The sequence below is a fragment of the Nasonia vitripennis genome, chromosome 4, assembly GCF_009193385.2.
Source record: "Nasonia vitripennis strain AsymCx chromosome 4, Nvit_psr_1.1, whole genome shotgun sequence".
Lineage (NCBI taxonomy): Eukaryota > Metazoa > Arthropoda > Insecta > Hymenoptera > Pteromalidae > Nasonia > Nasonia vitripennis.
In genome coordinates this window covers 9,087,842-9,115,574 of record NC_045760.1, presented here as the reverse complement: position 1 = coordinate 9,115,574, position 27,733 = coordinate 9,087,842, and the positions used below count along the sequence as shown (strand labels likewise).

The 27,733-nt window shown below is 45.6% G+C and overlaps 1 protein-coding gene and 1 long non-coding RNA gene across 11 annotated transcripts in view; one reads left to right on the top strand and one right to left on the bottom strand.

Moving 5' to 3' along the window:
* LOC100678173 overlaps positions 1 to 27,733 on the top strand; it is a 222,750-nt gene that overhangs the window by 120,315 nt on the left and 74,702 nt on the right. For 5 of the 10 annotated variants that reach the window (XM_031929106.2, XM_031929107.1, XM_031929108.2 and 2 more), the window contains one exon: positions 26,607 to 26,859. In XM_031929106.2, coding sequence (XP_031784966.1) covers positions 26,688 to 26,859 — 172 coding nt within the window. In that variant the 5' untranslated portion in view covers positions 26,607 to 26,687. Of the gene's footprint in view, positions 1 to 26,178; positions 26,532 to 26,606; positions 26,860 to 27,733 lie in introns of those variants that run through there. The other 5 variants (XM_031929110.2, XM_032599185.1, XM_032599186.1 and 2 more) reach the window with 2 other exon arrangements.
* LOC116417198 lies at positions 3,596 to 5,429 on the bottom strand. Its single transcript, XR_004227493.1, has 3 exons — positions 5,352 to 5,429; positions 4,430 to 4,433; positions 3,596 to 4,108 (listed from the first exon to the last, which is right to left on the bottom strand). It is a non-coding gene; the product is annotated as an uncharacterized LOC116417198 (long non-coding RNA).

Genomic DNA, 27,733 nt, shown 5'->3' with positions numbered 1-27,733 from the left:
GTCAATCCTCGTGGCTGTATATATATATATATATATAATATATATATATATATATATATATATATATATATATATATATATATATATATATATATATATATATATATATATATATACAGCGCTCGCGTTCTAACGGGAAATCGGATTCGAGCATTAGCGACGAATCTGGCTTAGCTTGTTACATTTTAATAGATTCGGGATTACATCAATCACCTCGAGTATGCGCCTGCGCTGATGGCATTTGATGCAGTGCGCAAGAATGCGAACTTTTGAAATTTCAAAATGCTCCGAATACATGCACATACCTATATATGTGCACACGTGCACATTGTGCGAGTCGCAGCGTTGATTATACATATCGACAAAAATATTCCACGTGGTATTGAATTTCAATTCGATAAGTCCGAGCCGTTATTGCGCTGTAACGGTTTTTTCGCGAATTTAGAATGATTACACAAACGATGGGAGTTCGCGCATACGTTCGGTTTATCAATAAATTCTCTTGGTGCGCAAGCGGCTCGCGCGGGCACACACAAATTATTCAAATAAATTGTACATATGGGCGCAAATTCATGAATCCCAAATGGACATTCGGGACGAGTGAATTTGCCAATCTGCAAAATTTCGTTATACGCCATAACACACGGGTACGTGCTCGCTTGTCGCCTGAGTTTGAAGACGCGTATTTTGTTTCTTGTTTAGATGCCGATTTAGACGCTATTTTATCGTACTTTATTTCTGTTCTGTTTTTGTAATTAATTTGCGTTCTGATCATATCGCTAACGAAGGCTTGTCGCCCGTTTGTATTTTGCTTTTAATTTTAATGATGTGCCGTTTCACGATGTTATTGCTGACGCTAAAATTGCATGGATTTACGCATCAGCGTTAATATAACGTTATTAACGTATAAAATTTCTTCGTAAAATCGACTGCTATATATCACAGAGGAAATTAGTTTTCGATCCGCGGCAAACTTGAAAGCTTGTACTGAGTAAGCAAAAACGATGTCTCCAAGTGTTGCTCGCGCGGTGAACTTGCTTCTCCCCTCGCGACTAGACCAAAACAGAGCCGCTAAGTGGCAAAAAGTCGATGATCGAGTTACGAGGGATGTATCGCGCAAAAAATAGAAAGCTAAGCTATTAATGCAGAACCCCTCTGACAGGTGTTGCTTACGAATATACCTATTCTCAGGCTCAACGTTATTGTGGGATACCTGATATATCATTCGTCGGGAGTTAACATACTTGTCGATTACTTTATTAAAAAGGCGTTCGTTCTTCTTTTCAAAATTTAAAGTTCTAAGTTCTCTTTACCATCTTCCACCCAATTTTTCGTAAATATATTGTTTCGAGCATACTCAGTGCCATCTGATAAGCATATACAAACAAACTAATTAAGCTGTAACTTTGCAACACAAGTTTCAGGTAGTTCCAATTTGTAATGCATCCATCAGTAGGTTATCGACTGCTCGTCAAGCCGGTCATATTCTCATTATCTCAACAGCATTTCGGCAAGAGCCTCAAGTAATTTCCCGTCCCATCATATCCGTGGCAGTCACTTCATCGTTCCTTCGACGTGCAGCTGAAGGCAACCGCAACGGATAAACTTATCCGGCCATGGAGACCCCTCGGAAATACCAATCCCGTCGACTCTATAGCTTCTATTCCAAGGCTTCTACTTCCGCCGATATGAACCTGTTGCGGAAACAAGCCCCCAAACCGGATCTCTGGCTTTTCGAAGGCACACAGATCGCGTTTTCGGATCGCGGATTTTCGGCTCCTTAAAATGCAATGGATATCGGGACAGAGCAGTGCCGCTGATGGAAATATTGGATGATACGAAGCGAGTTCAAGCGGTTTATTTTTTTCGAGCGATATGCTCGATTTTGATATGATAGCGACTTTTGACGTCCGCCATCGAGTGGCTTCTTGGAAGGGTTTATTTGGAATTTCGATATGCTGCAGTCGAGAGCCTTACGATTGCGTTTTTCCCTGAATGGTTTCGGTTATTGAATATCGAGAGAGACCTTTTAATACGTTGAGTCGGTCCGATTTTAGAATGTTTTACGGTGATGCGCAAGATTTAAACGAAAACGGTTTGCCGATAGCAGCAGAAATGTGCGACTGAATTGAGCGCGCCAACAATCTTACGTCAATGTGTTTCTCGAGTACATATTCACATAGCACGTATTCGCGAACGGAGCAGACTGAGCAACCATCGTTATCGATCGTCTCATTAAATCATCAAAGCGAAGCTTTAATAATGTGCATCCGAGACTCTCGTCGGCTAGAGAAGAACAGAAAGCAACAGCGCGGCAGCGACGTATACACGAGCATTTAAGCCGGCTCAAGCAATATTTCCACGCCCATTGCGAGCAAACAAATGCTTAATTCAAGCCGAGAGCCCAGAGAGGAATATCATTTTGTGGCGGAGTTTAAAATCCCCCAGGGGGGCACGGGAGCTAGACCAGCCCGGCGCGGCGGGGCCTGGGAATTTTATAAAATTTGTGAGATTCTTGTCGGCGCGCGAAATCTCTGAAAGCCCGTGAAATTCGCTTTAATCCTATAAAACGCTTGAAACGTTGAAATACGACGCACATTATTTTCACCGGGGGTTAACCTACACAGCCGCGCACACAGCTCGAGGTCAGTCCGCGCGCTCAGGAGTCTAATGCCATTTCCAGAGGGGCTATGAAAAGCAAAAAAAGCAAGAGGAGAAAACAGTGCACTGTGGGAAGTTGCCAGGAGTCGGAATATAAATAAGAGACCGCGTATCGCTCTTCATAATTCGAGGAAAGGAGAGGGGAACTTGTTTACGATACATCGGGGAGTGAGAGAAAGATGGAGGGGAAAAAAGCTCCGCACCGTTAGTGGATTAGACCGCGAAGTTTAAATGCCTTGGTTCGGCTTATGAAATTAAGAATGAATGCGCCCACCTATTTCTTCATCTCTGCGTCGACTTTTTGCTCATATTACAAGCTATTGCGAGATGCGTTTTTATTAACAACGTTATCTTCTTTGAGTTTCAGGTGAGAGTCGCTTGATTATCATTAATATCGCTATACGTGAGTTGATTTGATCAAAGTCATATAGTTACAATTATGACTAAATTAAATACAGAGCGTGCCCTATTTGGAAATCAGGCAATTTCTACATCGACTGTACAATATTATACGTATTAAATATGATATAATTTAAACATACATCAATATGTTGAACAATAGAATCTGCATGCGGCACTTGCATATTCACGAAACACGTGCGGATTTCAATATAACACGAATACCGTACATTTCTGTAACACTGTGCGATCAGATATTCAATCGTAGAGATTGAATAATTTATGCTCGCAATCATTTCAAAGCATCGCGTATCAAATTAATGCGCAGAACTATAATATTCGCAAACTGAAACAGACTCCCCCCCCCCCCAAAAAAATAAACAACCGATTTTCCCTAAAAGACACGCTCAAACAACCACAGCAATCGAACTCTGGAAAACCAACAAATGCTCTGCCGATCACGCGCCGCAGCAAAACAAACAACAAACCAGCTCCCGATCCATCACGCCGACGCAAAAAACTCGTTCCAGTCCGCAACTTCCTTGAAAAAAAGTTTCGCCCCTTCATCGACCTGCAAGCACTGCATTTTTCATGGAGAGACAGAGGGGGAGAGGATGTTGATTTTGCGGACCCGCGGCCCATTATCGGAAAGCGGAAAAGTTGGTCGCTGTTGCGCATCGCGTGGTGGATTCGTCGAAAGGGAACCTCGTGGGATGCTGAACGAGAGAGATTTAGATTTATTTAGATTTAGATTTTATTTATTTATTGCTGAACAATGTGTTACAAAATTTTATAAAAAATAAATACGTGGTAAAGTAATAAATTATGATGCTGAGTGAGGTGAGACTGAGATGACTGTGGAGATAAAACAAGCTATGTGTTTTCAAGGGTGAAAAAGTAGTGTCTGGCTTGTTTCTTGAAGTGTGTAATGGATCTATTGTCGCGGGGCTGTGAAGGTAGTGTATTCCATAGGTATGAAGCGCTTATGTGGAATGAGTTCCTCAGCGTCTCTGTAGCGAAGGTTGGGATGTCCAGAGGTGTCACCTCACTCCTGACTGTTCGGGTTAGGAGCGGAAGGATGATGTGTGTGTAGTTTGGCTTAAACTTGGAGTCCGTATATATATAATTTATTTCGGTATATAATAAGTCTCGATACACGTTTACTAAGTTGTCTTCGCAGTGTCGCCTTACCTAGGTTATCTCTACTACTCTTGACGAGAGCTGCGAATGAAGTGTCCGCCCGTTAGAATTTTCCGCCGTGCTGGTCCCTGCTCTTCCTCCTCTACAGGGTCGTTTCTCCCTCCTTGTCCTGCATTGAGGACTGCGCGGGGATGGTCGTAGCTTCGTGCTAAGAATATCGTTGCTTGACCCCCCTCTCGCTCCCTAGTCAACGCCGCCCTCCCTACGACCTCCGGACACCACCGGAGCAACGGCACGCCATCTTCGAACTCACACCCTATCGCGACGCCATTAGGTGACCTACATTTGGCACCGGGAGCCTTTGCTCCCTCGTGAGGTCTAAAGCCTCGTCGGACTCCCGAGCATTAGGCGGACCTACATTGGGTACCGGGAGCTTAGCTCCCTCGTGAGGTCAACAAGCCTCGTGGAGTTGCCGACGAGCTGTTCGGCGCCGCGTCCGCGAGTCGATCGGCTTGCGTCTGTGCTATGTGAGAGGGCGCGCTCCGGGGAGAAAAGGCTCCTACCTCAGCATTCAATTCTGCGGGTCGACTTATTCATGCATACATCCATACACGCACGCATAGCCCACACATCCTACGCTTACAGAATTTGCGTAGGTCCTATTCGCTGGCGCGCTACACGTAACATACCTCGTGTAGCACGCAAATCTAACACGCAAACCCGCACATTGCATATCGCACTTTTGAGCCGTTATGTTCATCGCCATTTTCGGGGAAGCAAGTTTCTGGAAAGACGCTTCGATCTGTTAATACCGTCGTCGTGCGTTGCCGCACGTTCACATCGAGCGATTTTACTAGCTATCATTTACTAGCTACCCTAGCGCTGTCTGCGTCGTTTAAGCACCGTGCTTTCCGAGCGGCTTTTCTTTTGGGACGCGCTTTATGACCGGTCCCTTTTAAATTGCGGGCCTCTGGATTTTTCCCGGCCCGGACCTTCCATACGGCCGGCCATTAGCACGCCTCGCCCCGTCGGACAGCCACGCTTAGCGTCACACGCCTCGATCGCCGTGTAGTGCTTGGCCCTCATAAAGGCCCCCTTTTTAATCCGGAACATCTTGGCCCTCATAAAAGCCCGTTTTTAACCCGGAACACTGACAGGACGAAGTGCGACGTGGAAGTCAAAATAGGCAGTGATGTATGATGGTACCGCTGTGTTGAAAAGTTTTCTTAGAAAGCAAGCCATGAAGTATTTCCTACGTCCGAGAGAGAGAGAGAGAGAGAGAGAGAGAGAGAGAGAGAGAGAGAGAGAGAGAGAAAGAGAGAGAGAGAGAGAGAGAGAGAGAGAGAGAGAGAGAAGGAAAGAGCAATGAAGGGTTGAACTCTAGCGTGCTCGTGCGTTCGAGGAACTTTCACTCGGGCCGACGAAAACTCTCGGGGCGGATGGAGAATGTTAGGTATTCGAACGGTCCTTGATTAAGGGAACGTTGAATTGGGCGTGCGTGTGTGTGTGCGCTGGTTGAGAAACGAATCAAACTTTTGTTGGAAACTTTGTTGGAAAAGAGAGCTTTTTTTGGGCGGCTTGCAAACGTCTAACCTTTTTGTGTAGTTTTTTGGTTGACAGTATTGGATTTGTCGCTATGTGTACATTAATCAACGTGATACCGGATTAAATCAAAATCGTCAAACCGTTAAATATTGAATAATATTGAAATTTAAAATCCTTTCCTGGGAAGCTAGCAACGTCTCGCGGAAGCGGTTTTTTCGCGGACCACATGTTGCTGCGCGCTGGAAAAAACAAGCCTTAACTTGAACTGGCGTAGCAACTTCGTAACCGGCGCGTTCCGCTCGATGGAACACAGTTAAACGGATAGTCGCTTTCCGAAAAAAGTCCGACCCGAAACTTGGTCGATGACTTTATCCTCGCAATGCAGCCCCACAAAAGTTCGCCGCGGTAGTTGTATCCGTACACTGGGGATAATCGATGACTCGAGATAGTAGCGGTGTTCGCTGCTGTGGAAAGACACAATAAAACGAATCTTCGGTCTCTGCTCCGGTTATTTTATCGTCGATGCATATAAATCTTCATTGGTGGAGCACAAGCACGAACCGCCATAGCGATTAAATTTCTTCTGGAAAATTACGCAATAACATAACATTCTCATGCCCGACGCGTACACGGGAAATAAAACGCTCGCGACGCGTAACGAAGTCCGCGAACGGGCAAATAAACCGGATTACGAGCCATTAACGCTCGACGCATCTAATATATGCGCTCTCTCTCTCTCTCTCTCTCTCTCGCACTGCTTTAATGGAGGCTATTGGATTTTGAATTACTAGATAATCAGTTAATTAAATATAACGCAACGCTCACGCCGAGAGAGCGGGGGACAATCCGCCGGATTTCGGCCGGCGGGCTATGGCCATTTGGGCTACGCAGCCAGTTGTACAGTTACTCGCGCGTCTTGGTGTTGCGTCAGTTCATGCGAGCAAAACGCATTATTTTAATCCGTCAAGGGGCGTATTAGAGCGCGAACCGCGGATAATGGCCGGTGGAGCTTTTTAGGACGCGGCGCCCCTCGTCGGGCTATTGATCAAATGGCCGCACGCGTTAATGGAATATAGTTGGTTGGAGTTATCCGCGATTATCGAGTAATAAATCATCTTGTGCCCGTTGTACGTATTCGAATCAGTATTGGTAAAGTGGGATTTTTTCGTGGATTTGGAATAATTTCTTCGACATACATTTATCTCTGGCAATCGAAAGAAATCACGACTGCGATGGAATGACTCTCTGGTGCGTTTGATCGATCGCGACGATGTGACGAATATAAGTTATCGAATGCAGTAAATCGGTTCAGAATTTCAGAGCGGCAGCGAGTTAATAGATTTTTTTTCCAAACGATAATCTCAATTACCCGTCGATCTTTTTGCCAACGCGAGCGGGCGATGGTTCCGCATGAAGTGCAGCAACTTTTTGGCAAGTAGTTAATTTTCATCACGTACCAGCGTAATCTGCCAGTTTCCTACAATGGAGATTTGCATTTCCCGCGCGGAATTAGAACTTAGAGAGGGAGAGACAGAGAGAGTTCAATACGAAATACTCATCGAATGTCGGAGCGAGTTATGCAGTCGATGTTAATCCAGTTTCCGCTCGATTCTTACCCTCTCTGACATCGTGCCAATACGCCGTGTGAAATCTAAATTCCAGACGGTAATGAAATTCGCGATACCTTGCTGCACACTCAATAGCTTTTAGCTCCGGCGAAATTTCGCATTGAAAGTCGTCTGCTGCAGTCTGAAGTAAGCTATTAACCAATAATCGAATCGCTTTATAAACCAATTCCGATACACACTTTCCACTCACCCGTTGAAATTTCTCTCCCCACGCGCGGTTCGCGCATTTAATCGCGCAATTACAACGAGCGCCAACTCTAAATGCTATACACCGCGGAGTCAGCAAAATAAACATCGGTGTCGTAAATCATTCCATTCCGTTTGAATCAAACGGCCCTGCGCTCATTATACGAGCGCGATTTATATCCGCGTAACAAGCTATACCCTCGAAAATCAAAATCTTCCGTACATGCGTGGCGTAATTATAATAATTCGTTCGTTCGACAGCGCGGGAAAACAAGCCCGCGTTAATTGCTTCCTTAATGGGCCCCGACAATACGCCTTCGTTACATTATAAACGCTTGCCACTCGATTTATCATCACGCTCTCTCTCTCTCTCTCTCTCTCTCTCTCTCTCTCTCTCTCTCTCTCTCTCTCTCTCTCTCTTGCTGTCGCGTACACGCGCGCGAATTAACGAACGCTTCTTGTTTCCAGAAAAGTTGCGTCGCGCTCCGCAAGCTCATTACGCTCGAGCGCACGGTAATTCGTCATTTTGCATAATGGACATCCCGGGCTGGAAAGTTTCGTTGAAGTCTCTCGCGAATTCCTCTCTTCGTCGCGGAGGGGAGAGGCAGGGCTAAGTAACTACTTTCGCTAAATCTTTTCCGCGCGCGTCGCGTGCAAGTCTAGGGCCAGAGTGCGCGCGCAGCTAGCCGGCAAATTGACGCGCGAACTATTGTGTTGTACATGAGAGCGAGGGCGTGTACGGCACCTGTAGCTTTTTCGCGAAGGACGAAATTTCGCCGAATCTCGAGCGAGAGATAAGTAGGAGCAAAAAGTAGTTCGCCTCACGATCGATTCCGCATTTAATAAGTTGCGGAAGAGAACGTGAATCAAAAATTGCTGAATAGGAATAAGCGTAAAGTATATTTCCGGCGGCGACGCGGCTGCCAAGCTTTATAAGTAGAGAACATTTGGCACTATCGCACGCTGACGGTCCGAGTGCTATTTTTAGCGCGCACTGCGCGGATTGCGTCAAAGAGGGAGTGCTTTTAAAAATGCTCAAAGCTAGCTCGCCTCTCAATTAAATGAATAAAGTAGACACTTGCGATTTTCCCGTCCCTCTCTCTCTCTCTCTCTCTCTCTCTCTCTCTCTTTCTCTCTCTCTCTCTCTCTCTCTCTCTCTCTCTCCGTAGAACGAGATGGCGTTTCCCGCAATTAGCCACCCTAGACTCGACGTTCCATTAAATAATTTCGCGGCCGACTCAACGTCGAAAGTAGGTCGACGCGCTGCCCACGATTTTACACGGTCCTTCCGATACTCGCGCGTAAAGCATTGGAGTGTTACAATAATCAAGCGATTTTAACGAACTGCGCGAGGAATTGACTCGATTTTACTATACTGGCTCTCGGTGCAAGATAATGCGTTCAATAATGGTACCCCCGAGAGAGCGTGAGAGAAAAGGGAGGAAGGGGGAGAAAGCTCGGATATTCGAACGCACAGGGGGTGCTCATATCGCGGTGTGGAACGTCGATATTACCACATAGGAGTGTTTAATAAGGCGACGAGCGTCTATCTCTGATAACTAACAATAAGATTTACGCCGTGTAATTAAGTCTCGTTTCCAATGAATGCCGCCGACTGTGCGCGCATGGGTGCGTGGTATGATAATATATCCGCAAGGGCTACGGAAAGGTAGGTTTATTAAAACAGCCCAGCGCGAGGTCTTCATTTTCCTCGGGGCAAGCTCTCTTACTCGAGAGATACGCTATATGCATCGGATGTGTGCGCTGAAGAGAATTCTTCCCGGAAGTTCTTTTGCACGCGAAGTAGGGCGGCAAGTTTAAATAAGATTTCGCGGGTTACGCTTATCATATACGCCTGGGTGTGAAACTGTTTCCGTTTTTACGTCGCGGAGTAAAGATTGCTTGAACTTATTAATCAGCTCTTGGCATTTTCAAAAAGAGTGCACATCAATAATCTTTATTGTGTTATTACTTTAATTGACTGATTTTTATGACTGATACTTTAATTGAGATTTTGGTCAAAAAACCGATGCCAAGAAAAATGTGAAATTCTTATCTTATGTACTCGAAACCACAATGATTGTTTGAATGGGTTCTTTTCTAGTTTAGTCTTGTTGAACAAGGCATTTTTAACTATTTAGTTTGCTAATACAAACAATTTTTATTTATCTTATTGAATCAGACAGCATGACATTATGAAATAACAGTTGATTTGGTACGGTCAAGTGAAATGAAGTGCAGTGCATGCGTATCATACAAACCTTGTTGAGATAGTAGAATAGGACTATATTATATGTAAAAAATTGAAATATTAATAAAATTAAATTGATTCATTTAGCTGGTGATTATCCTAACCTCGTAACCTCAAATTAGCCTCCGGCAAACATCTTGGAAACTTAGCGGTTCCTAAGCCACATTTTTTGTTAAATTTTAGCTTGGCAACCGTTAAAACAGTTAGCTAAGCGAACCGTTAATTTTCTACCAGGGAAAGCAGCCAATCAAATAAATTTATTTGCATCATGTACGAAGCATGTATATTCAGAAATATATTACACTCAAGTCGGCACGTCATACAGTTGGTAATAACGACTGGGCTCTGGCGCGGCGAAAATAAATAAACTAAGAAATCAAGTGGAGCGAGGGCGACTAATTAAAAAAATCTCGATAGAACAAAGCCTCACGAGGGTTTAAACATCTCGTCGTTGTGGGAACATCCACTCGACATAATTTCTCGATGACGTCTGACCCGACCATTCGATACACACATATAAATTGAGTTCATAAATATACAACGCGACGAGGCGGGGGCTGCATCACATGCGCAAATATAGCTCCGCGCGGGGCAAAGTTGAATGCAAGCTCGAAGACTAGAGCTATTTGAACAGAGGCAGCGGCTTTTGTACTCGCCGGGCCATTACTTAACGGAAGCGTCACTGCTTCGAGAGGGAATTTTCGAGCTTGGCTTTGTGTATTAAGCGTAGGGATGAATTTGATATTTACGGGTCGGCTGGGTGGTGTAGCTTTGAACTTAGTAATAGGGATGCGTTCTTTGTGGTCGTTCGTTCGTTTGAGAAAGTCGCACTTTTTAATGCACTCGAAAAGTAAGACTTGCGCTTTAGTGAAATACGAACGAACCGCGTTCTTGTTTTGTATAAATTCGCGTTTACGCTTCGAAGCAGATTGAACTTCGAGAGACCATCAGTCAAAACCAGCTTTTCAGGAAGCCCGGCTCTTCATCACATTAACGGTGATTCGTCCGCTGTATCAACTCTCCAGTTTGTTTGGCTTTCGTAATTAATTAGGCGAGCAGTTGCGATTTTTATACTAGTGTTATTATACAGCCCGAAACTCAGTTTACATTATCTTGGACAAGCTCTAATTGGGTTGCGCGTTATTGTTAATTAACTGCGCGACCAAATTGCGAAGTATATGCTCGCGCGTTTATCAGTGAAGCATGATATGAAGCCGAGTTCAGAGGCGAATTAATAATAATTTACGCGAATTTTTAGCTTGCGCGCCAAGCCCCACTGGTTTTGATAATAAAATTCGCGTGTGCGTGTAACTCGTAATTCAATCATTCCAAACGTTTCAACGTTGCCGTTAAAGCACTGACTCTCGACGTTATTTTCTCTCCCGTAAAAATGTTATATATGTTTACGAATAAAACATTTAGACCGCGACGCAATATAGTAGTAGCGTCAGCGTATATTATGCGCGTATATACTGGCGAAGCTTGAATTTACAATGGCAAACTTTACTCGCAGCACATATAATTAAATTTCAAATTCTGGTCATAGATAATATTGCGGACGCTATCTCGGGCCGTATGTAGTGAAGCGCCTAGCCGGGGGATGTATTAATAACGAGCGCTTGAGGCAAACGTAAATGAATTTGTTCGTTTGCCATGCGCGGGATTCCGTTACGCGCGCAACTACTGCCCCTTCGCTACGCGAATTCCAAATATTCTCGACAACGATATTACACGCACCGCGCGAAAAACTTTCTCAAGTGGGCTCGAGAAAAATATCTCGGCGGGAGCTGTTTCTTTCCCTTTTTAATTTTACTCTTCATAAGCTCTGCGGCCAGCCGAGCATAAAACTATTTTACGGCCGGCAACTTTTTTCGAGAAGTGTACAAGTGTACTCCTTTCCCGGCGGTAAGTCGTAGTTCTTTTATTTCTTAATAAAGTGTTCAGCCGCACGAGTTCGCGCTAAAATAATTCCAAATCTCCCGGCGCTTGGAGGGCGATTAATTTTACTGCTACGCGAAACTTTCGCACGCACTGCTCCTGTTCTCGCGGCCGTCAACCGTACACCGGTTATTAAAACGAAATCGTCTACCGTCTTGCTCCGCCACATATTACCCGTGAAATTTCTATACCATCTGCGTCGCGGCAAAAAAAAAAGAGAAAAAGTCGCCGATAAATAGTGCAGCTCGCGAGCCAGCCGCAGCTTTACTTCCAGAAATATAAACCATCCGAGAAATCGAGCCGAAGCTGGCGCGTCTATTTTTTTTTTTTTTTACGTGGCATTTGGAACTCGAAAGTTCATCGCCTCATCTACGCAAGCCTTCCACGCTGCCCTATCTTGTGTCAACCCCACCCAAGATGCACCTCTCCGATCGACACCCACCCGTCCTATTTCTACTAGATCCGCTTTTACGTTGTCCTCCCATCTACGTCTAGGTCTACCTAGAGGTCGCGTTACCATCGGCCTGCCCTTCATGACACGCGCTGCCGTACGGTCGTCTCCCATTCTAGCTACGTGCCCTGCCCATCCCAATCTGCGCGATTTTATTATTCTGTTAATATTTGGTGACGCGTACAGATTGTGTAACTCATCATTGTGTAGTCTCCTCCATTCCCCGGTTTCCTCATCTTTCTTCGGCCCGTATATTTTTCGCAAGACTTTATTTTCAAATACCCTAAAACGGTTGTCCGCCTGCTTAGTAAGAGCCCACGTTTCGCACCCGTACAGAACGACCGGCAGTATTATTGTCCTGTATATTCTTATTTTAACGCTTTTAGACAACAGCCTCGACTTAAGTAAATTACTCACGGCGTAGAAGCAAGCATTACCCGAATGGAGTCTCTTATTTATTTCGACATTAATCTCGTTTCTATCATTTATGGTCGTGCCCAGATACCTGAATTCGCTAACCTTTTCAAAAGTAAAATTCCCAACTCTGAGATCTTCCTCCCCTCTGCAGATGCCTAGCTTATCCACAATCATGTACTTTGTTTTTGATTCACTCACTTCTAACCCTGTATACTCCACCGCTTTTGTGAGGATTTCCGCGTTTCTTGCTACCGTTTCCCTACAATCCCCCAGTATATCCAAATCATCTGCGTAGCCTAGTATCTGCGTTGTTCCATTAAGCGTTGCGCCCAGCTGGCTAACCTGCATTTTTCTAACGGCATACTCTAACGTTAAGTTGAACAGCACCGTAGAGAGCCCATCCCCTTGTTTTAAACCATCGCGTATCATGAAGGGTTCTGATACATTACCGCCTACTCGGACCTTTCCCGTGCTTCCGTTCAGACATATTTGAATTAATCTCATGAGTTTTTTCGGTACACCGAGAAGTACTAGAATTTGATACATTTTGCTTCGCTTAATAGAGTCGTACGCTTTTTTAAAATCTATAAATAGTTGGTGTATGGTTTCGCAAAATTCCCACTTTTTCTCTAACAACTGTCTTATGGTAAACATTTGATCGCTCGTTGATCTGTTGCGCCGAAATCCGCACTGATAATCTCCTACTATATCTTCCGCGAATGGAGTGAGTCTAGCTTGTATTACGTTTGACAGAACTTTGTAGCACGTTGCTAAAAGTGAAATACCCCTATAGTTATTGCAGTCTGTCTTATCCCCCTTTTTAAAAATCGGTATAATGATAGATTCTTTCCAATTTTCGGGTATTGTTTCATTTTTCCAGATTGCACATACTAGTTTATAGATTTTGAAAGTGAGCTCGACGCCCCCATATTTGAGTAACTCAGCTGGTATAGAGTCATTTCCCGCGGCTTTGTTGTTTTTTAGTTTTTTAATCGCGGCCTCTACTTCTTGGTAGCTCGGTTCCTCCACGTGAGGTTCAGCAGTGTGAATTTCGTCCCCTAATTCTTCGCTATTTTCGTGCACGTTTAATAATTTATCGAAATAATTTTTCCACAGCGACAGTAATTCGTTGTCATTTGTTACGAGGTCCCCGTTTTCGTCCCTCATTAATTGCGCTCTACTCCTAAAACCCTTTCTGATGGCGTTAATCCCTCTGTACATTTCGCGGGGATTATTTTCCTTATTGTTAGTTTCTATTCTCCTAATAAGATTCTTTTGATACTCCCACTTCTTATTTCTGTAGATCGCGCTCGTCTGTTTCCTTACGTTAGAATACTCTTCTACGGTCCTATCGCTTCTATTTTGTAAGCTATCTAATTTAGCCTTTTTGCGCCTTTCAAACCAGAGTTCGCACTCTTCGTCAAACCATGGTTTGCTCTTTGGCTTTTTCTTTTTACCCAGTACTTTGTTCGTGGCCTCTTTTAACGTTTTTTCGATGTCCCCCCATAAGCTATTCGGTTCGTCATTCCCCTCCGGCGATGTGTTTGCTTCTTCAAGTGCCTGAAACCTGTTATTAATTTCTATCTGGTACCTAATTCGCTCTGTTCTATCTCGTAGCTTCTCAATATCGAAGCTTTCTACCTTGTTTACTCGAGCTGGCGCGTCTATATTTCAGAAAAAACGAGTGTCCCGAGAAATCCTCGACGATATCTTCAACGGCGCGTGCAAGAAAATGGAGATATAGTGGGCGCAGCCGCGCGCACGCATAAATCGCCGGGTGAGAGAGACGAGAGTCAGTTCTGGCGCGACTCTGATAAGGAATTATAATATTCCCCGAGAGCGTTATGGCCACCAAAGACGAGATGCTGGCTCCTTGCATTCGCTGCCCGGGAAACGATGATGTCCTTGCTTTTTTCTTCTTCTCGCACTCGTGGCTGGCTTTGATTGAGATATGAGGAGCTGAAGCTCGTGGATTTTTCACTTGGAATAATGGGAAGTGCTAGTCGATCAAAACCAACGCGCGGAATTCAAAGGACCTATATATATGGATTCGTATTATTTAAGGGCATTGAAAACGGAGATCTTAATGTAAGAGCTATTTTTTAAAACGCATGCTTGGTTTTCAAAATGGGCATTCCTTGCTCCGGCAAAAAAGGCCCTGTTGTGATGAAAAGGCAAAATTTTACCGTATGCTCCTGAGCCGACCGCACAAGCCACAGCAGCGACTCAGCGGTCCGCTCACTCGCTTTATTTTCTTGTTATAAACGACAAAATCGACATATTGTGGGCGAATCATCTCGCGAGGGCCATACCCCCTTCCCGTATACGTAGCCGCGGAAATGGCCGTTGATTGGAATTACTCGCCGAATGCATTCGCCAGCCCCGCGCGGAGCCTGCGCTTATTCTCTCCTTCCTTTCGCGGCATCCGCGGCTTTTAATATTCTATTAAAATTTTAGCGATCGAAGGATTATTGCCTGTACATTATCTGCAGTTCTCTCTCTGTTTTTATTTTATCTTTCGAATCCGTGGAATTTTTGCGCGAGCGAGATCGATACGTCAAAAGAGCTAAATGGCATATCGCGTATAAATGAGGTATTGATGCGCTTCTCAAAGGCTGAAATTTTTATTCACTCCGGACGATCAATTGTGTTGAGAACATTAAAAAGCTCGCGCGCGCACAAATGATTAATTTTGAAATATCCGACGAAGATTAGCGACATGGATTTTTCTTAAGGTTATTGAGCGCGGATGTGTCGAGGCTTGTTATGAGCGGACCGTCATTAACTATATAGACGCGCGAAACGAAGCTTTAATCCAGATTTTTTTTTCGATATTTCGAGCCGTATTTATGAAATATAATCCGCGCTCTCCCATTCGGTCTGGATTTTCGATGTTTTTACGGAGTGCTTTGTCGTTTTCGACGAGAATAATTCATATTTTCTTGGGGACTCTTCATTGAAGCAGCGCATAATCTTCTTTTACACGTACGCAGTACGTATAGTGGTATGCATAAAGAGTTTTTACCGTAAAAATATTATCTTGGACTTGTCAGCAAATAGTGAGTTACTTCGTCTAGTAGTATATAAAATCTCGAAGAAATAATAATGATTGAAGTTTATTACACGATAATAAGGCTCTGCCTTTATCATGAAATAAACTAATTAACTATTTGCTGACAAGTCCAAGATAATATTTTTACGGTAAAAACTCTTTATGCATATCACTATACGTACTGCGTACGTGTAAAAGAAGATTATGCGCTGCTTCAAATGAACAGTCCCCAAGAAAATATGAATTATTCTCTTCGAACACGACAAAGCACTCCCTAAAAACGTCGAAAATCCAGACCGAATGGGAGACCGCGGATTATATTTCATAAATACGGCTCGAAATATCGAAAAAAAAAACTTACTTGTCGAATGCGAACGGCGATTAAAATATTGTTTAAATCAAATGAACATCGAACTTTTTGTGCCCCGCGCTTAAGTATCCCGAAGTAGCTCATCGAGATTTAAGAGGCTTCTCTCAGCCAAAGAAGCTCCAATATCGTATCACATATACATAGCGGGCGTTCGAGAATTTCAGGCCAACTTCTCCGTCTTCCTTTTAATCCGCCAAATTTCTTTCTACCGATGAATTAATCCGCGCTCTATACCTCGCTCTCTCTCTCTCTCTCTCTCTCTCTCTCTCTCTCTCTCTCTCTCTCTCTCTCTCTCTCTCTCTCTCTCTCTCTCTCTCTCTCTCTGGTAAATACTTGAAATTTCCTCGCTCCCCGCTAATACGTCCTCAAAACTTCCCCCCGAACTTCCGGCAAATCGCTTAAAATTCTTACGCCCCGTATAAATTACCCGACTGTATATTTACATAATGCCGTTTTGCATTCATTACCAGCAGACACAGCGCGCGCGAAATTCCGCGCAATAAATAACTCCAAGACAAATGCCGGTGAAATCAGATCGCGAAAAACATTATGGCCGCTGCTGGGATGCGTTATCGCGACGGCCGCTGCCGGATCCTATCGCGGGAATTTTATTTTATTCCGCGCGAGTTATATTTGCGGCGCAGAGATAGAGAGAGAGAGAGAGAGAGAGAGAGAGAGAGAGAGAGAGAGAGAGAAAGAGAGAGAGAGAGAGAGAGAGAGAGCGAGAGAGGGAAAAAGAGCGAACGTGGGATTTCAATGGCTTGTATACAGCGCTCGTAAGTCTCCCCGATCGACGCTCTCGAGTATGCGGTTCGCAGGTAGCGCCGGAGAGTAATCAAAGTTCCCATACTTTGTCTGCATACGAAATTGTATTAAGACGGTGTATATACCAGTCGCGACGTTCTCGATGTGCTGCGGAATAGAATTTCAAGTCGCGGCTTGCTTGAGGGAGAATACGTATTATACGGAGTCATCGATGCTATAGCGTAATTTCTTCCGACTATACGTGAATTTTTTCAAAGGCAGAGGAAACAACATCGCGCGTTTCAGCGCCTCTCGAACTTCGGGAATTAAAAAGAAATTCGTTTTCCAAGTTGGAGCTGCGATGTATTTTCACAAGTGAAGTGCCTCACGCAACTTCTCCCCGCAACTCTCGGCGAAGCAGTAACAATTGAAGTCTATGTGAAACTATATAGCGGCCGAGATTCATTAAAGTTTCAGCAAATAATAAACTCGCGGACGCACAATAAAACTCGCCCGTAAGAGCTGGGGGGGGGGGGGGGGTGGCTATACCGACGGTTCGTTAAACTTCGCTTGCGTCTCGACCAGCTCGCTCGCGCGCGAGTTAACACTGATTTTACAGTTTGTCAACAAAGCCTGCGGTCGTTAACTCACTGCCGCTGCACGTTTCTCAATACTCTATTTGCTCGAGAACATGTGAAAACTCGCAACTAGTGCGATCGTCAAAAATAATTGGAATGACGCTCCGATTGATTGGTGCATCAATTTTTTATTTTCGCTACGTAATTTTTCAAAAATCTAATTTTCATATCGCGCGTCGCGTAGGAGGTACTTCAATTCCTGGCTGGGGAGGACGACGCACCAGCTGCTCAAAGCCGACGGCAAAGACACACACACATGCGCTCGGTGCACAAGTCCGTCGCGCAGCTCATGAATACCGAAATTGCCTACAGGCAACGCATATTAAAGCCTAGCTCCTTCGAGGTGGCGGCAAAAATGCGAGGTGTAAAGCGCGAAACAAGCTCCGGCCAAAAGTCGTCGTCGTCGTCGCGATAAGAGGATCTTCTCGCGCAGGATACTTCGCGCCTCCGGCGAAATAAGCTCTTCCGCGTTTGACGCTTGTTTGCTCGGCTGATGTGGCGGTAAAAATTTTAATTGCCAACGCTGCGCGCTCTTGCTGCGCGATTTATCGCCGCAGCAAGACGGTTCTTTTTTTCCGTTAATGTGGGCGTTGAGTTTTTAAGGGGCTCGTTGCGGGCGTGGTTTATTAGCCATTGATTGCCTCGTGAACGTGAATGTGGATCTTGCAAAGTAATTATCAGGGCATTTTCAGTAGTAAAGGTCCTGTTTGATCGGACGACGCGTTGATTGATCCTGAAGAAATCTTCGTTATCGAGCATTGCAGAATTTCAGTAGCAAACGGCGCGATTGGTCAGACCGGGCAGTGGATCGCGTCCACACGTAAGTGGAAAATTCCACGCTATACCCGTATGAACGCAAGCATAACTTTCATACGATACCACCCCTCAGTCTAATCATATCCCAAGCTTGGGCTGCTATATATAGGTATAGAGCTAAAATCAATACACGCGCCGAGCGGCTTATTAGCGCACGTACGGCTCGCAAATTTACCTGCAATAGAATAAAAATTGATAATTTCACACCGCCCCGGCGCAGCGGATCGGCCGTAGCGTATATAATTTCGAAAACTCATATCGGGCTAATATAATTTTATGCCCGAGTCGTAAAAAAAAGTTAAATAAAAAATTCCGAGCCATATAACGGCGAAATCGATCGGGCTATCCCGTATTCAAAGCACGCGCGCGACCTATCGCTACACATTTCCCGGGCGGAAAGTTCAGCAAAAACAAGAAGCCCGAAAAAAAAAGAAGGAAGGAAAAAGAAGTCCTTTTTATCACTAACGCAGCCGCAGACTTCCGGAAGAATAAACGGTTAACGAAACTCGATTACGCGGCAGAGTGCGCGTGCGAGAGTCAGTCGGTCGTAAAAACGACGACAACGCGCAGCGCGTCAAAGCGAGCGACGGCTGCTGCTGCTGTGACAAAGACATTTGATATGCGAAGGAGCGCGTCCCTCGAAACACTCGTGGCGCGCAATAAACTTTTTTATATACGCTTCTGCGCACTCTCGTCCTTCCGCTTCTTTTAATACCCCGGTAGCGGCGAAACTTATTTCGGCACGCAAAATCCATTCCGCCCGGGGTCGACAGCGAGCGGGAGATAGAGGGAGAGAGACGACGACTGCCGCTTCCTTCGTTTTTTACGTCGTGCTGCCGCGAGAAGTAGAGTAGGTACACTGCTTTTTCGACAGGAGGCCGCCGCGAGCATTGGATTCACGCTGGCCGAATCGGAATTGACGCGGAGGGGGAGAGATTTTTCGATTTTTCCCTCTCAGGGGAGGTGCTGCGAGGCACCCGGGGTTCAGATGGGAAGCGCTTGAGCCAGTGTTTGCAAAGTAGTAACTAGTTTGTCTTTCAATGGCTCGCTCAGGCGTGCGTGCGTTTTATCGCCGGGAAGCTTCAGGATCCGCTGTTATTACTGCTGCTCTTCGCGGAGCGAACGTGTGTATTTCGAGGAAAATACATATGCAGTGCCTCGATTAGCCGGGCGACGGAAATACCGAATCTGGACGCTGTAAATTATGCACTCTAGCGTCGAGTGTGCGGTGATACGACCTCAATGGGCTAGTATAAGATGCATCAAGTTCGATTATTGCATTCGTTAATCATTGTACGCTCGCGGCTGCTGGTTTAAGTTTAAAAGCATGTTTTTCATGCAATGCCGCAACAACCGCAAATATCTTTTTATTATCCAAGAACACAATCGCAAAGTCCTCGTCATGTCGAGATCAATCGCAAGCTCCGCGCGGCCGGAGCTTGGCACGATGTTCGGTATATCGCGAATGCTTTGAATGTCCGACGCCATAATCAGTCAAAGCTCACAAGTCGAGTCCCTACTCCGGAGTAGCATGCGGCTATATACGCTCGGAGGCTCTAAACTATACTTAAGCTCCCCGTAGTCTAGACAGGGCACACAAGCGGAGAGATCCCATCTTGTCTTGTTCCGGGCATCCCTAGCACGGCCTCAATTAAGATACTGTCCCTGCCTGACAGCTACCAGAAATCGACCACGAATATATAACCGAGAGATGTAAATCGTAAGGGTCGCGTGTCCCTTCCTTCCAGTAAGAAATTCAGATTGCGTCTAAGCGAGAGAGCATTATCTCTCGAACGAAAAAAAAATCGTTTCAGAGGAACAACTCGCACCGCGGAGTTTTGAATACGCGTCTGCAGCGCGCGTGTAATTGTAATGCACCGCGCGGAAATTAAACTTCTCGTATACTCGATTTTTCGCTCGGAATATTTTCATTTTCCAAACAATGCCCACGCTCAAGCTCATTTGCGAGGCAGTTTCGTTGTGGAACCACCGCCGCCGCCGCGGCCGTATTCTCATGCAAAATATTTGTATCATCAGGGCGCGCACTGCGCGCAATTGTTATCATTGTAATTAGCCTTTAGTAATTAAAAACAACGCTTTCACGCTCGAGCTCGTAATTTCGAGAATCCCGTAGCTGATTCCGGGGACGGATTCGGCAAAGAAGCGCCAAGTACACATATCCCCCGGGCTCATGAAATAAAGAAGCCCAAGCGTAATGATGATCTCTTCTGCAAGCATCATTACCCCTCGACGAGATAGTCATCCTCCCTTTTGAGGAAAACACGGGCAAGGATTTCGGGACCTCCAAAATTCGAGCCTTGAAGGAGGCACAGAGTCCTAGAGCCAACAGCGCACGCATAATCCACCAGGTGTATATATATTCGGGGCGCAAGCGATCGTTGCTACCCCCCGCGAGGCTAAAACCTGTCAATCTGTCCCGACGGGGCGCCGGCGCTGCTCTTGTGGTTTGCAGCGCGTCTGCGGTGGATCGGACGTCGACCAGGCGCGCGGCTGCAGCTATTGTCATAAATGAAATAAAATGCGGTCGTGGCCTGCGGGATCGCTGTAGCAGCAGTCCGCGACTCTCGTATTTTTCCAATACCTCGGAGGCTTGTAAAATCCTCGCAGTGCCCCTTTCAAAGCGCATCATAAAAAGGTGAGCCGCTGGATAACCTTTCTATTCTGGGCATCTACTGCGTACAGGGACGTGATACACGCACGCAGTCATGCAAAATTCATGTACACACCAGCTGCAGAGCGTTACGTTTTACGTCTCTCGAAATGAGAGCCTAGATTTTTTAACGCAACATATTACTCGACGCGATCGTTGTACCATGTTTCTCCGTACGGTAGTTAAAAAGCCCGAAATTCCAAAGTACCGCGGAATACGTTTCGATTGAATTCAGCGCGCGCGCGCGCCTCTGTATCCCGCATTAACCTTCTTTCGCGAATTCGAATTGATGAAAAATCCGTGCCCGCTCGGCGTGAGCGAGCATTACGCGGTAGAAAGTAGGCCAAGCGCGCAATTTGTAATTGCAGCCAGCTAGTGAATATTCCCGCTGATGGCGAGCGATTTTTCACTTCCATCCAAGTGTGAAATTCCGCGGAATGCGCGTCAATTAGAAACGATTCGGCCCCACCAGGGAAATTGGCCGGTATTAATTTCATTCGAAATTTCGAAGCCAAACCGCGAGCTGATTGAGCCGTCTTTCCGGCTGAAAAAATAACGCGCAATATGGCAGGTAATTTCCGAGAGAAGCCTGTCATTTAGAGGCAGCTCCTGTCCGCGCGAGTACATATCACCTGGACGGAAGCCTAATGGGAAAAGCCATTCGTCTCGGGCTAGTCGCGGGAAATCCTGGGCCGCGTCGGCTTCGCGTGCTGCGAGCTCCTTAAGATCAAAGATAGCCGCGCGGAGGATGGGCAGAGCCTTCCGAGGAAGCTCACTGCAGTCAGCGGCTTGTTTGAGTGCTTGAGTAATTAGTTTTGTTTTTAAAGCCTCTTTGCGGCGCTATTTGATTTTTGAAGGGAGCTCGTTTACACTCTATCCAGTCTCCGATGAAAGGCCAGTTACCGCAACGTGTATCCTCGTATGTATATACGTTTCTCGTAACGGCGAATCGCGAAAGAGTTCGTTCGCGAAATTTCCGTCGAGAGAAAATTCATTGAAAGCCCACATACGAGAGAGCCCGAGCAGAAGCGTAAGATATAGGTTGTTGTGTCCCTACATGTAAAACGCTACGCTTTAATCTCACGCAGACGCTCATTATGGCGCACTTTATAGTATACCGGGCTAGGTAGCATAAAGTTTAACCGCCATTTGGGTTTTCCCAACCGTTATTTCTAGGTATCATAAAATATCTCCGTCGCTGGGGTTTTTCCGACCCTAATAAAAAGATCAACGTCATTATCCATAGCAGTACGGGGATTTTGTACCCAATAACAACTCCGAACTACTCCGCCTACCTGAACCCCTCTACGGTTCATACTCTCAAAAAACTCCATACCTGGTCTAATCCTCTCGCTGACGAAAAAGGCACGTTTCTCCGCCACCATTCCCTCTTTTACCTATTCCAACTACAGCATTGCTAGTCCTCAGCAGCATCTACCCGACAGATCCAGAACAGAAATATTGTAACCTCTGAACACTCAAGACCTCTTGATCTCCGCGACACTTTGTACATAGTATAGAATTTTTTAGAATAAATTTAAGTGTTAAACATCATCCATATACGTTTCAACTTATTCACATATCAGTTGTTCGCCATTAATTTAGCGTGCAACGTGGGTATTCCAGAAAGATCTACTTTCATAAAAAAATAACTTTTACCCACGCGTCAACATAGGTAGTTTGTCCGTAGCCAGTTCGCGTCACATTTCCTTGAAAATTGGGGTGGATTCCGGTCAGGAAATGTAACTCATGGATATTTCAAGCTACTCGAATATTTCGAATATCTTTCTGCGCCGGCGATAAAAAGGAGCGCGTGCGCTCGCGGCTATAAGTAAAATCTGTCGCGAATACTGAGAGCTGTTAAAATAGGTGCGCGCCCGTGCGCGCGATTCTCGGGAATTGGCAGCGTTTTAAAGAAAATTATATATTTATTACGAGCTCGAGTCCGATATTTCACCGACTTGCTTTATTCCGACGCAAGCTTTTATCCGCCGTTGAGTATTTATTGTACTGTGATGCGGCCCTACAGTAATCTCTTGATCGAAGGGAGATTGCTCAATGAAAGGCCGGTGAAAGGGCAAGCGTCGAAGTCTTAAAAATGAAATTGTTTCACGTTTCGATGTAGTTGTAATGCATTCGATTCCGCATCGCTAATGGAAAACGATGGAATATCATGCACGCATGCGGTTATGATAGTAACTAAACAGTAGTAAACTCCCCGTTTAGTCAGCCAGCGTCGTTATCGCTCATTCGCTCCTCGTCGGCAATGGGCTTGATTCGCTGAATACTGAAAATATCGCGGCGCGATTCCGCGAAATTCACGATTCCGCGCATCTGATCCCTCATCGCCCCGCCAGGCATTCCGAATCAATGTAAGTCCCCGCTCGGCTTTTCCGCGGCCTCCTATACTGCTGTGGCTCATGCAAGAGCGAAAATTTCCAGCGCTCTCTCGCGCATCGCTGCGCGCACGAGTGCGGTGCGCGGTATATAACGAGGGAAAAGAAAGAGAGGCGATACATCTCGAGTCGTGCATAAGGGCTCGAAGACGCTGAAAAATGCTCGCGAGCTTTCGTTTAACGCTCGCGCTGTTTTCCGCCGCCGCCGGGAGAGGTGTGTCAAAGAAACACTTGGAGCTTTGATTGCGCGCTTTTATCCGTGTCGAAAGTCGTTCAATCTTGGAGAGGAAAACTGCAGCGCGCGAGCGCGCCTTGATTGTTCTCGAGCGTGTCTGATGCTTTTCGATTTCAATAACAATGCGGAATCACTCGTCGATATCAAGGCCGAGTGGGGATGGATAAAAAAGCGAGGGAGAAAGGCAAAAATGGCTTTTCCAGTCAACGCATAATTGATTCGCGCGCTCGAACAAAGTGGCATGACGAGCGGTTTGTCGGGCTCGCACGTAGAAAACAGGTTATAGCTCGACGCGGTTATTCGATATTCATGTTCACCTGCGAGTTTCTATATCGTCGCGCGTTGAAATTGATATCGTTTTCTCGATAATCATTGCTTGTTAATTTATCACTCGCGCGCGGGCGAGAGTGAAAAATAAATAGTTTTCAGCGCGAAATATAACGGCTTTACGCGGTGATGAAATAATTGTTCTAAAGTGTTTCGCGTTGTATTTCTGATGATGGAATTGGTAATTATCATGGTAGTTAGCTCGGGTGAAAATTGATAGCCAATTGCCGTAAAATTGAGGAGCGGCTTTTCTTCCGCACGCCTGCAATATGATGAGGGATAATCGCAACTTCAAAATAGTTAGCTCACTCTTTGGATGTAACTTGGTTATCGCCCGTGGAACTTGCTATGCCCTCCCATCGCTAGGCTACGTTGCAGTGTGACTTGATCAATGTAAACTTCCATTAGAATAATAATTTCAAGTTTGTGTGAGCAGCTTTCCAACGGAATCGAGCGCTGTGCGGTTTTAAAGAGCATCTTAGTATATAGAGTTAATTTATATAACCGGATAATTCAGCAATTTCGAAACTACAGCAAAGATGAATTCCGCGAAATTTTATGTTTGACGGGCTTTGTTTACCGCTTCTGCTTCGTTACTTTCTTAACAAGCCAAGCCAGTGAATTCAATTCCCTACCAAAGGGTCAAACCGCCGATAAAATTTTGTAGAAAAACCCACACCGTAACCTGAAATACTTAATCCCGATTTCCGAGTTGAAGCCCACCGCTAACTAACAGCCACTATACCTCCAGCCCTTCTCTCCGTAACTCTCGAAAACTCTCAACGCAACATCGCGTCTATCCATCCAGCCATCCATCCTCTCGTCTGCTAGCCTACTTTCAACTTTTGCCTCGTTCAAAAACGATGCTCGTCATGCAGAAGAAGAAGACGACGACGCCAACGAAGAGGAGGCCAGAGCAGCGTCGGCAAGCTTCACATGCGCATGCACATCTTTTCAGCACTCAAGAGATAGATAGATAAATAGATAGAGAGACAGAGAGAGGGACCGAAGATCGAGGATGCAACTTGCGGATGCACTTGCATCTCTCCGCAGGCGGCCAAAGAGCTGACGGTAAAGGCAGTGTACGTGTACATCCCTCTGCGCGCGCAAGCCTTGAGCATCATAAAGGAGAGGCAGCCGCCCTCGCGATATTGACGCCGGGGCAAAGCTGTAGGAGATAGTAGTGGTAGAGAGAGGGAGATAGAGAGAGAGAGAGAGAGAGAGAGAGAGAGAGAGAGAGAGAGAGAGAGAGAGAGGACGCATTGCGCAATCTAAACGGCCGACGACTGGCTGCGGCCAACGCATGCCGCCGGGTAAAATGCGTTTGATCCTCTTATTCTCTTTGCCGCTGCCGCTTCTCTTATTTCTCTTTGTTTGACCTAGTTGCGAGTGTTTCTCCGGCAGGCCGAGCGATATGCACGCGTCGATACGTTTTATCGACGATTCTGTCGCCCGGAATGTCTCTGACATTTTTGAAGGAAGATGCGGATATAGATAAATGGAGATGTACTGCGCGGCCGATGGAATTGGAGCTTTGGGGGATGAGACGAATGCTAATTGATTTCGTCGCGCTGGAGGAAGAAAACGTTTTGGGGTTATGGTGAAGCTAGGGATTTATGAATGTTTGTAGGTCAGGCAATTTTTAGTTATGAGGTGCTCGTGTAAAATGAAGAGTAGCTATATTTCTATGAAAAAAATTAACATCCGAAATTCGTGTTCACCGTTATTCACGCTGGAGGGATTTACGCTACGTGTACTCACAGTAATATTAAAATTTCTAGTAACGCGGGGACAATTTCTAGAAATCAGTTCCCAAAAAACATTTTCTATGCTGCTGCTAAACATTTTTTTTTCACTGATGACTGAATGAATGTTTAAATGGAAAAATTTTGGAACAAAAGTTTCACGCAATAGTTGAAATTTTTCGTTAACTAATAGCACGATATGAATGCTTTTTTATGCACGCTAAACCTTTTTCGCTTTTTAATAAAAAAGTGCACTTAGCAATTGAACTAAATGGTGCTGTATTAGATAAATAAAAACGTTCGACGTGAAAAAATATACCTACTCTTTTCTCTGTTTAATAATGGACTTATTATGTTATTAAAGCTATTTTTATCGTTCATTGTGGCCTCCTTCTAATAGCATTCTCGGTGTGGTTTGATGTTTACATAAATACCAAGTCGATATTAAATTTTTCCTCCATCGAGCCGCTGTCTGCGTCGATAAATTAAAAATGCCGATAACATGTAATTGCGGCGTCATATTAATTGAGCTTCCTGCAGAATTTCTTTCACCAATTAGAGAAATTTCAATACCCGCCGAGGAATACCAAAGCGAATTGCTTGCGAACAATCCCGAACAACAGAAGCGATTGAAAAGAGAAAAAATAAAGCCCTTCGGCCAACGCGTCTGGGAAACAACACTTCAGCCCGAGACACCGCCCATACTTGGCTCCTCCATTTCCTCGCATTACCCTCATCATTCCGCTTCATCTCCGGCGCTACAGACACACGGCTCTCGAGTCTCTCGATCCCAGCTAAGCAACAGCAGTAGCAGTTATAGCGGTAGTCGGTAGGGTATATAGCGACCACAGCGTCGTTCCAGCCTATCTCCAATCTCCATTGTGTCCATCCCGAATCGATTGTACCGAGTGCCGATCTCCGGTAATTAAAACAAACTTCTTGCCCCGTCACACAAGTCACTCGACTAAAGGGACAAACGAAAATCTCTCGTTGCAGCAGTATCGAGCTGGCAGAGTAGAGGGGTCGGAAGCAGCGAACGACGGCGACGACGAGGACGACGACGCCGCATGGGGAAACATGGTCCTTGAGGCGCTGACCGGCTTGTCTGCGGCGCAGCCAGTACGGCGCAACTACTACCAGCAGCAATACCAGCAGTATCGTCAGGATCACTTCTACCACTACGACATATCACAGGGTTATAGGCTGCTGCTGCTACTCGGGCTAGCGCTCAGCTGCCTCGGACCAAGCGGTGAGTGCTATTATCTCTCTTCTTCTCTCTCTAGCTCTCTCTCTCTCTCTCTCTCTCTCTGGGATTTCCCCTCTCGCCTCACCCCGTCGAGAGAATATAAGAGACTTTGTTTTCCGACAACGACGGTATAGGGGCGCGAGGAGGAATCCGGGAAGATGATCTTTATAACGGCGACGCGGCGCGTGTCAATTGGCGCGAGGTTCACGGGCGCGCACACATACGCACGAGGAAATGGAGTTCTTTCGGGTTATTTATGGGATGGACGTAGGCTGACTGGTTTATTTTGCTTTATGCCGCAGTGCCGCGAGAGAATGACACGTGTGGGGTAGATGCGAGGGGAGGGGAGAGGAGGACAATCTTTCGCTCGACCCGAAATGTGACGATGCTTGTCGAGAGGAAGCTGAATGGCCGGTTGAGGTGGAAATTTAATTGTAACGCTCGATAATGCAAGGGACGACGACGACGACGATGATGATGATTATTCCGATCGTTGGGATTGTTTTTCTTTCCCGCTGGGATTGGTCTGCTCATTTACACGTAATGCGGGAGCTGAGAATCATGAAAAATGGGCTCTCACGACTCGTGTCTCGGATTCTAATTGCATGCATTTACCAGCCGAAAGCTCTGGTAGCTTCGTTTTCAGTGAATTATTTTAATCACAGTAATCGCGTTCGCTCGCTACGGGCTTTTTCGTAAAAGCCAAGTGACCGTTGCCGTCCTCTTATAATTCAAGTATTCGGCTGTTACAAACAGAGAAGAGACGGAAGCGAAAAAGTAGACGACGGGACTCGAACTCGCGGACCCGAGAGCCAGAGGCCTGTGCTCTAACCACTGAGCTAACGTCTACGATGCATTCGGACGCTATGCATCGTAG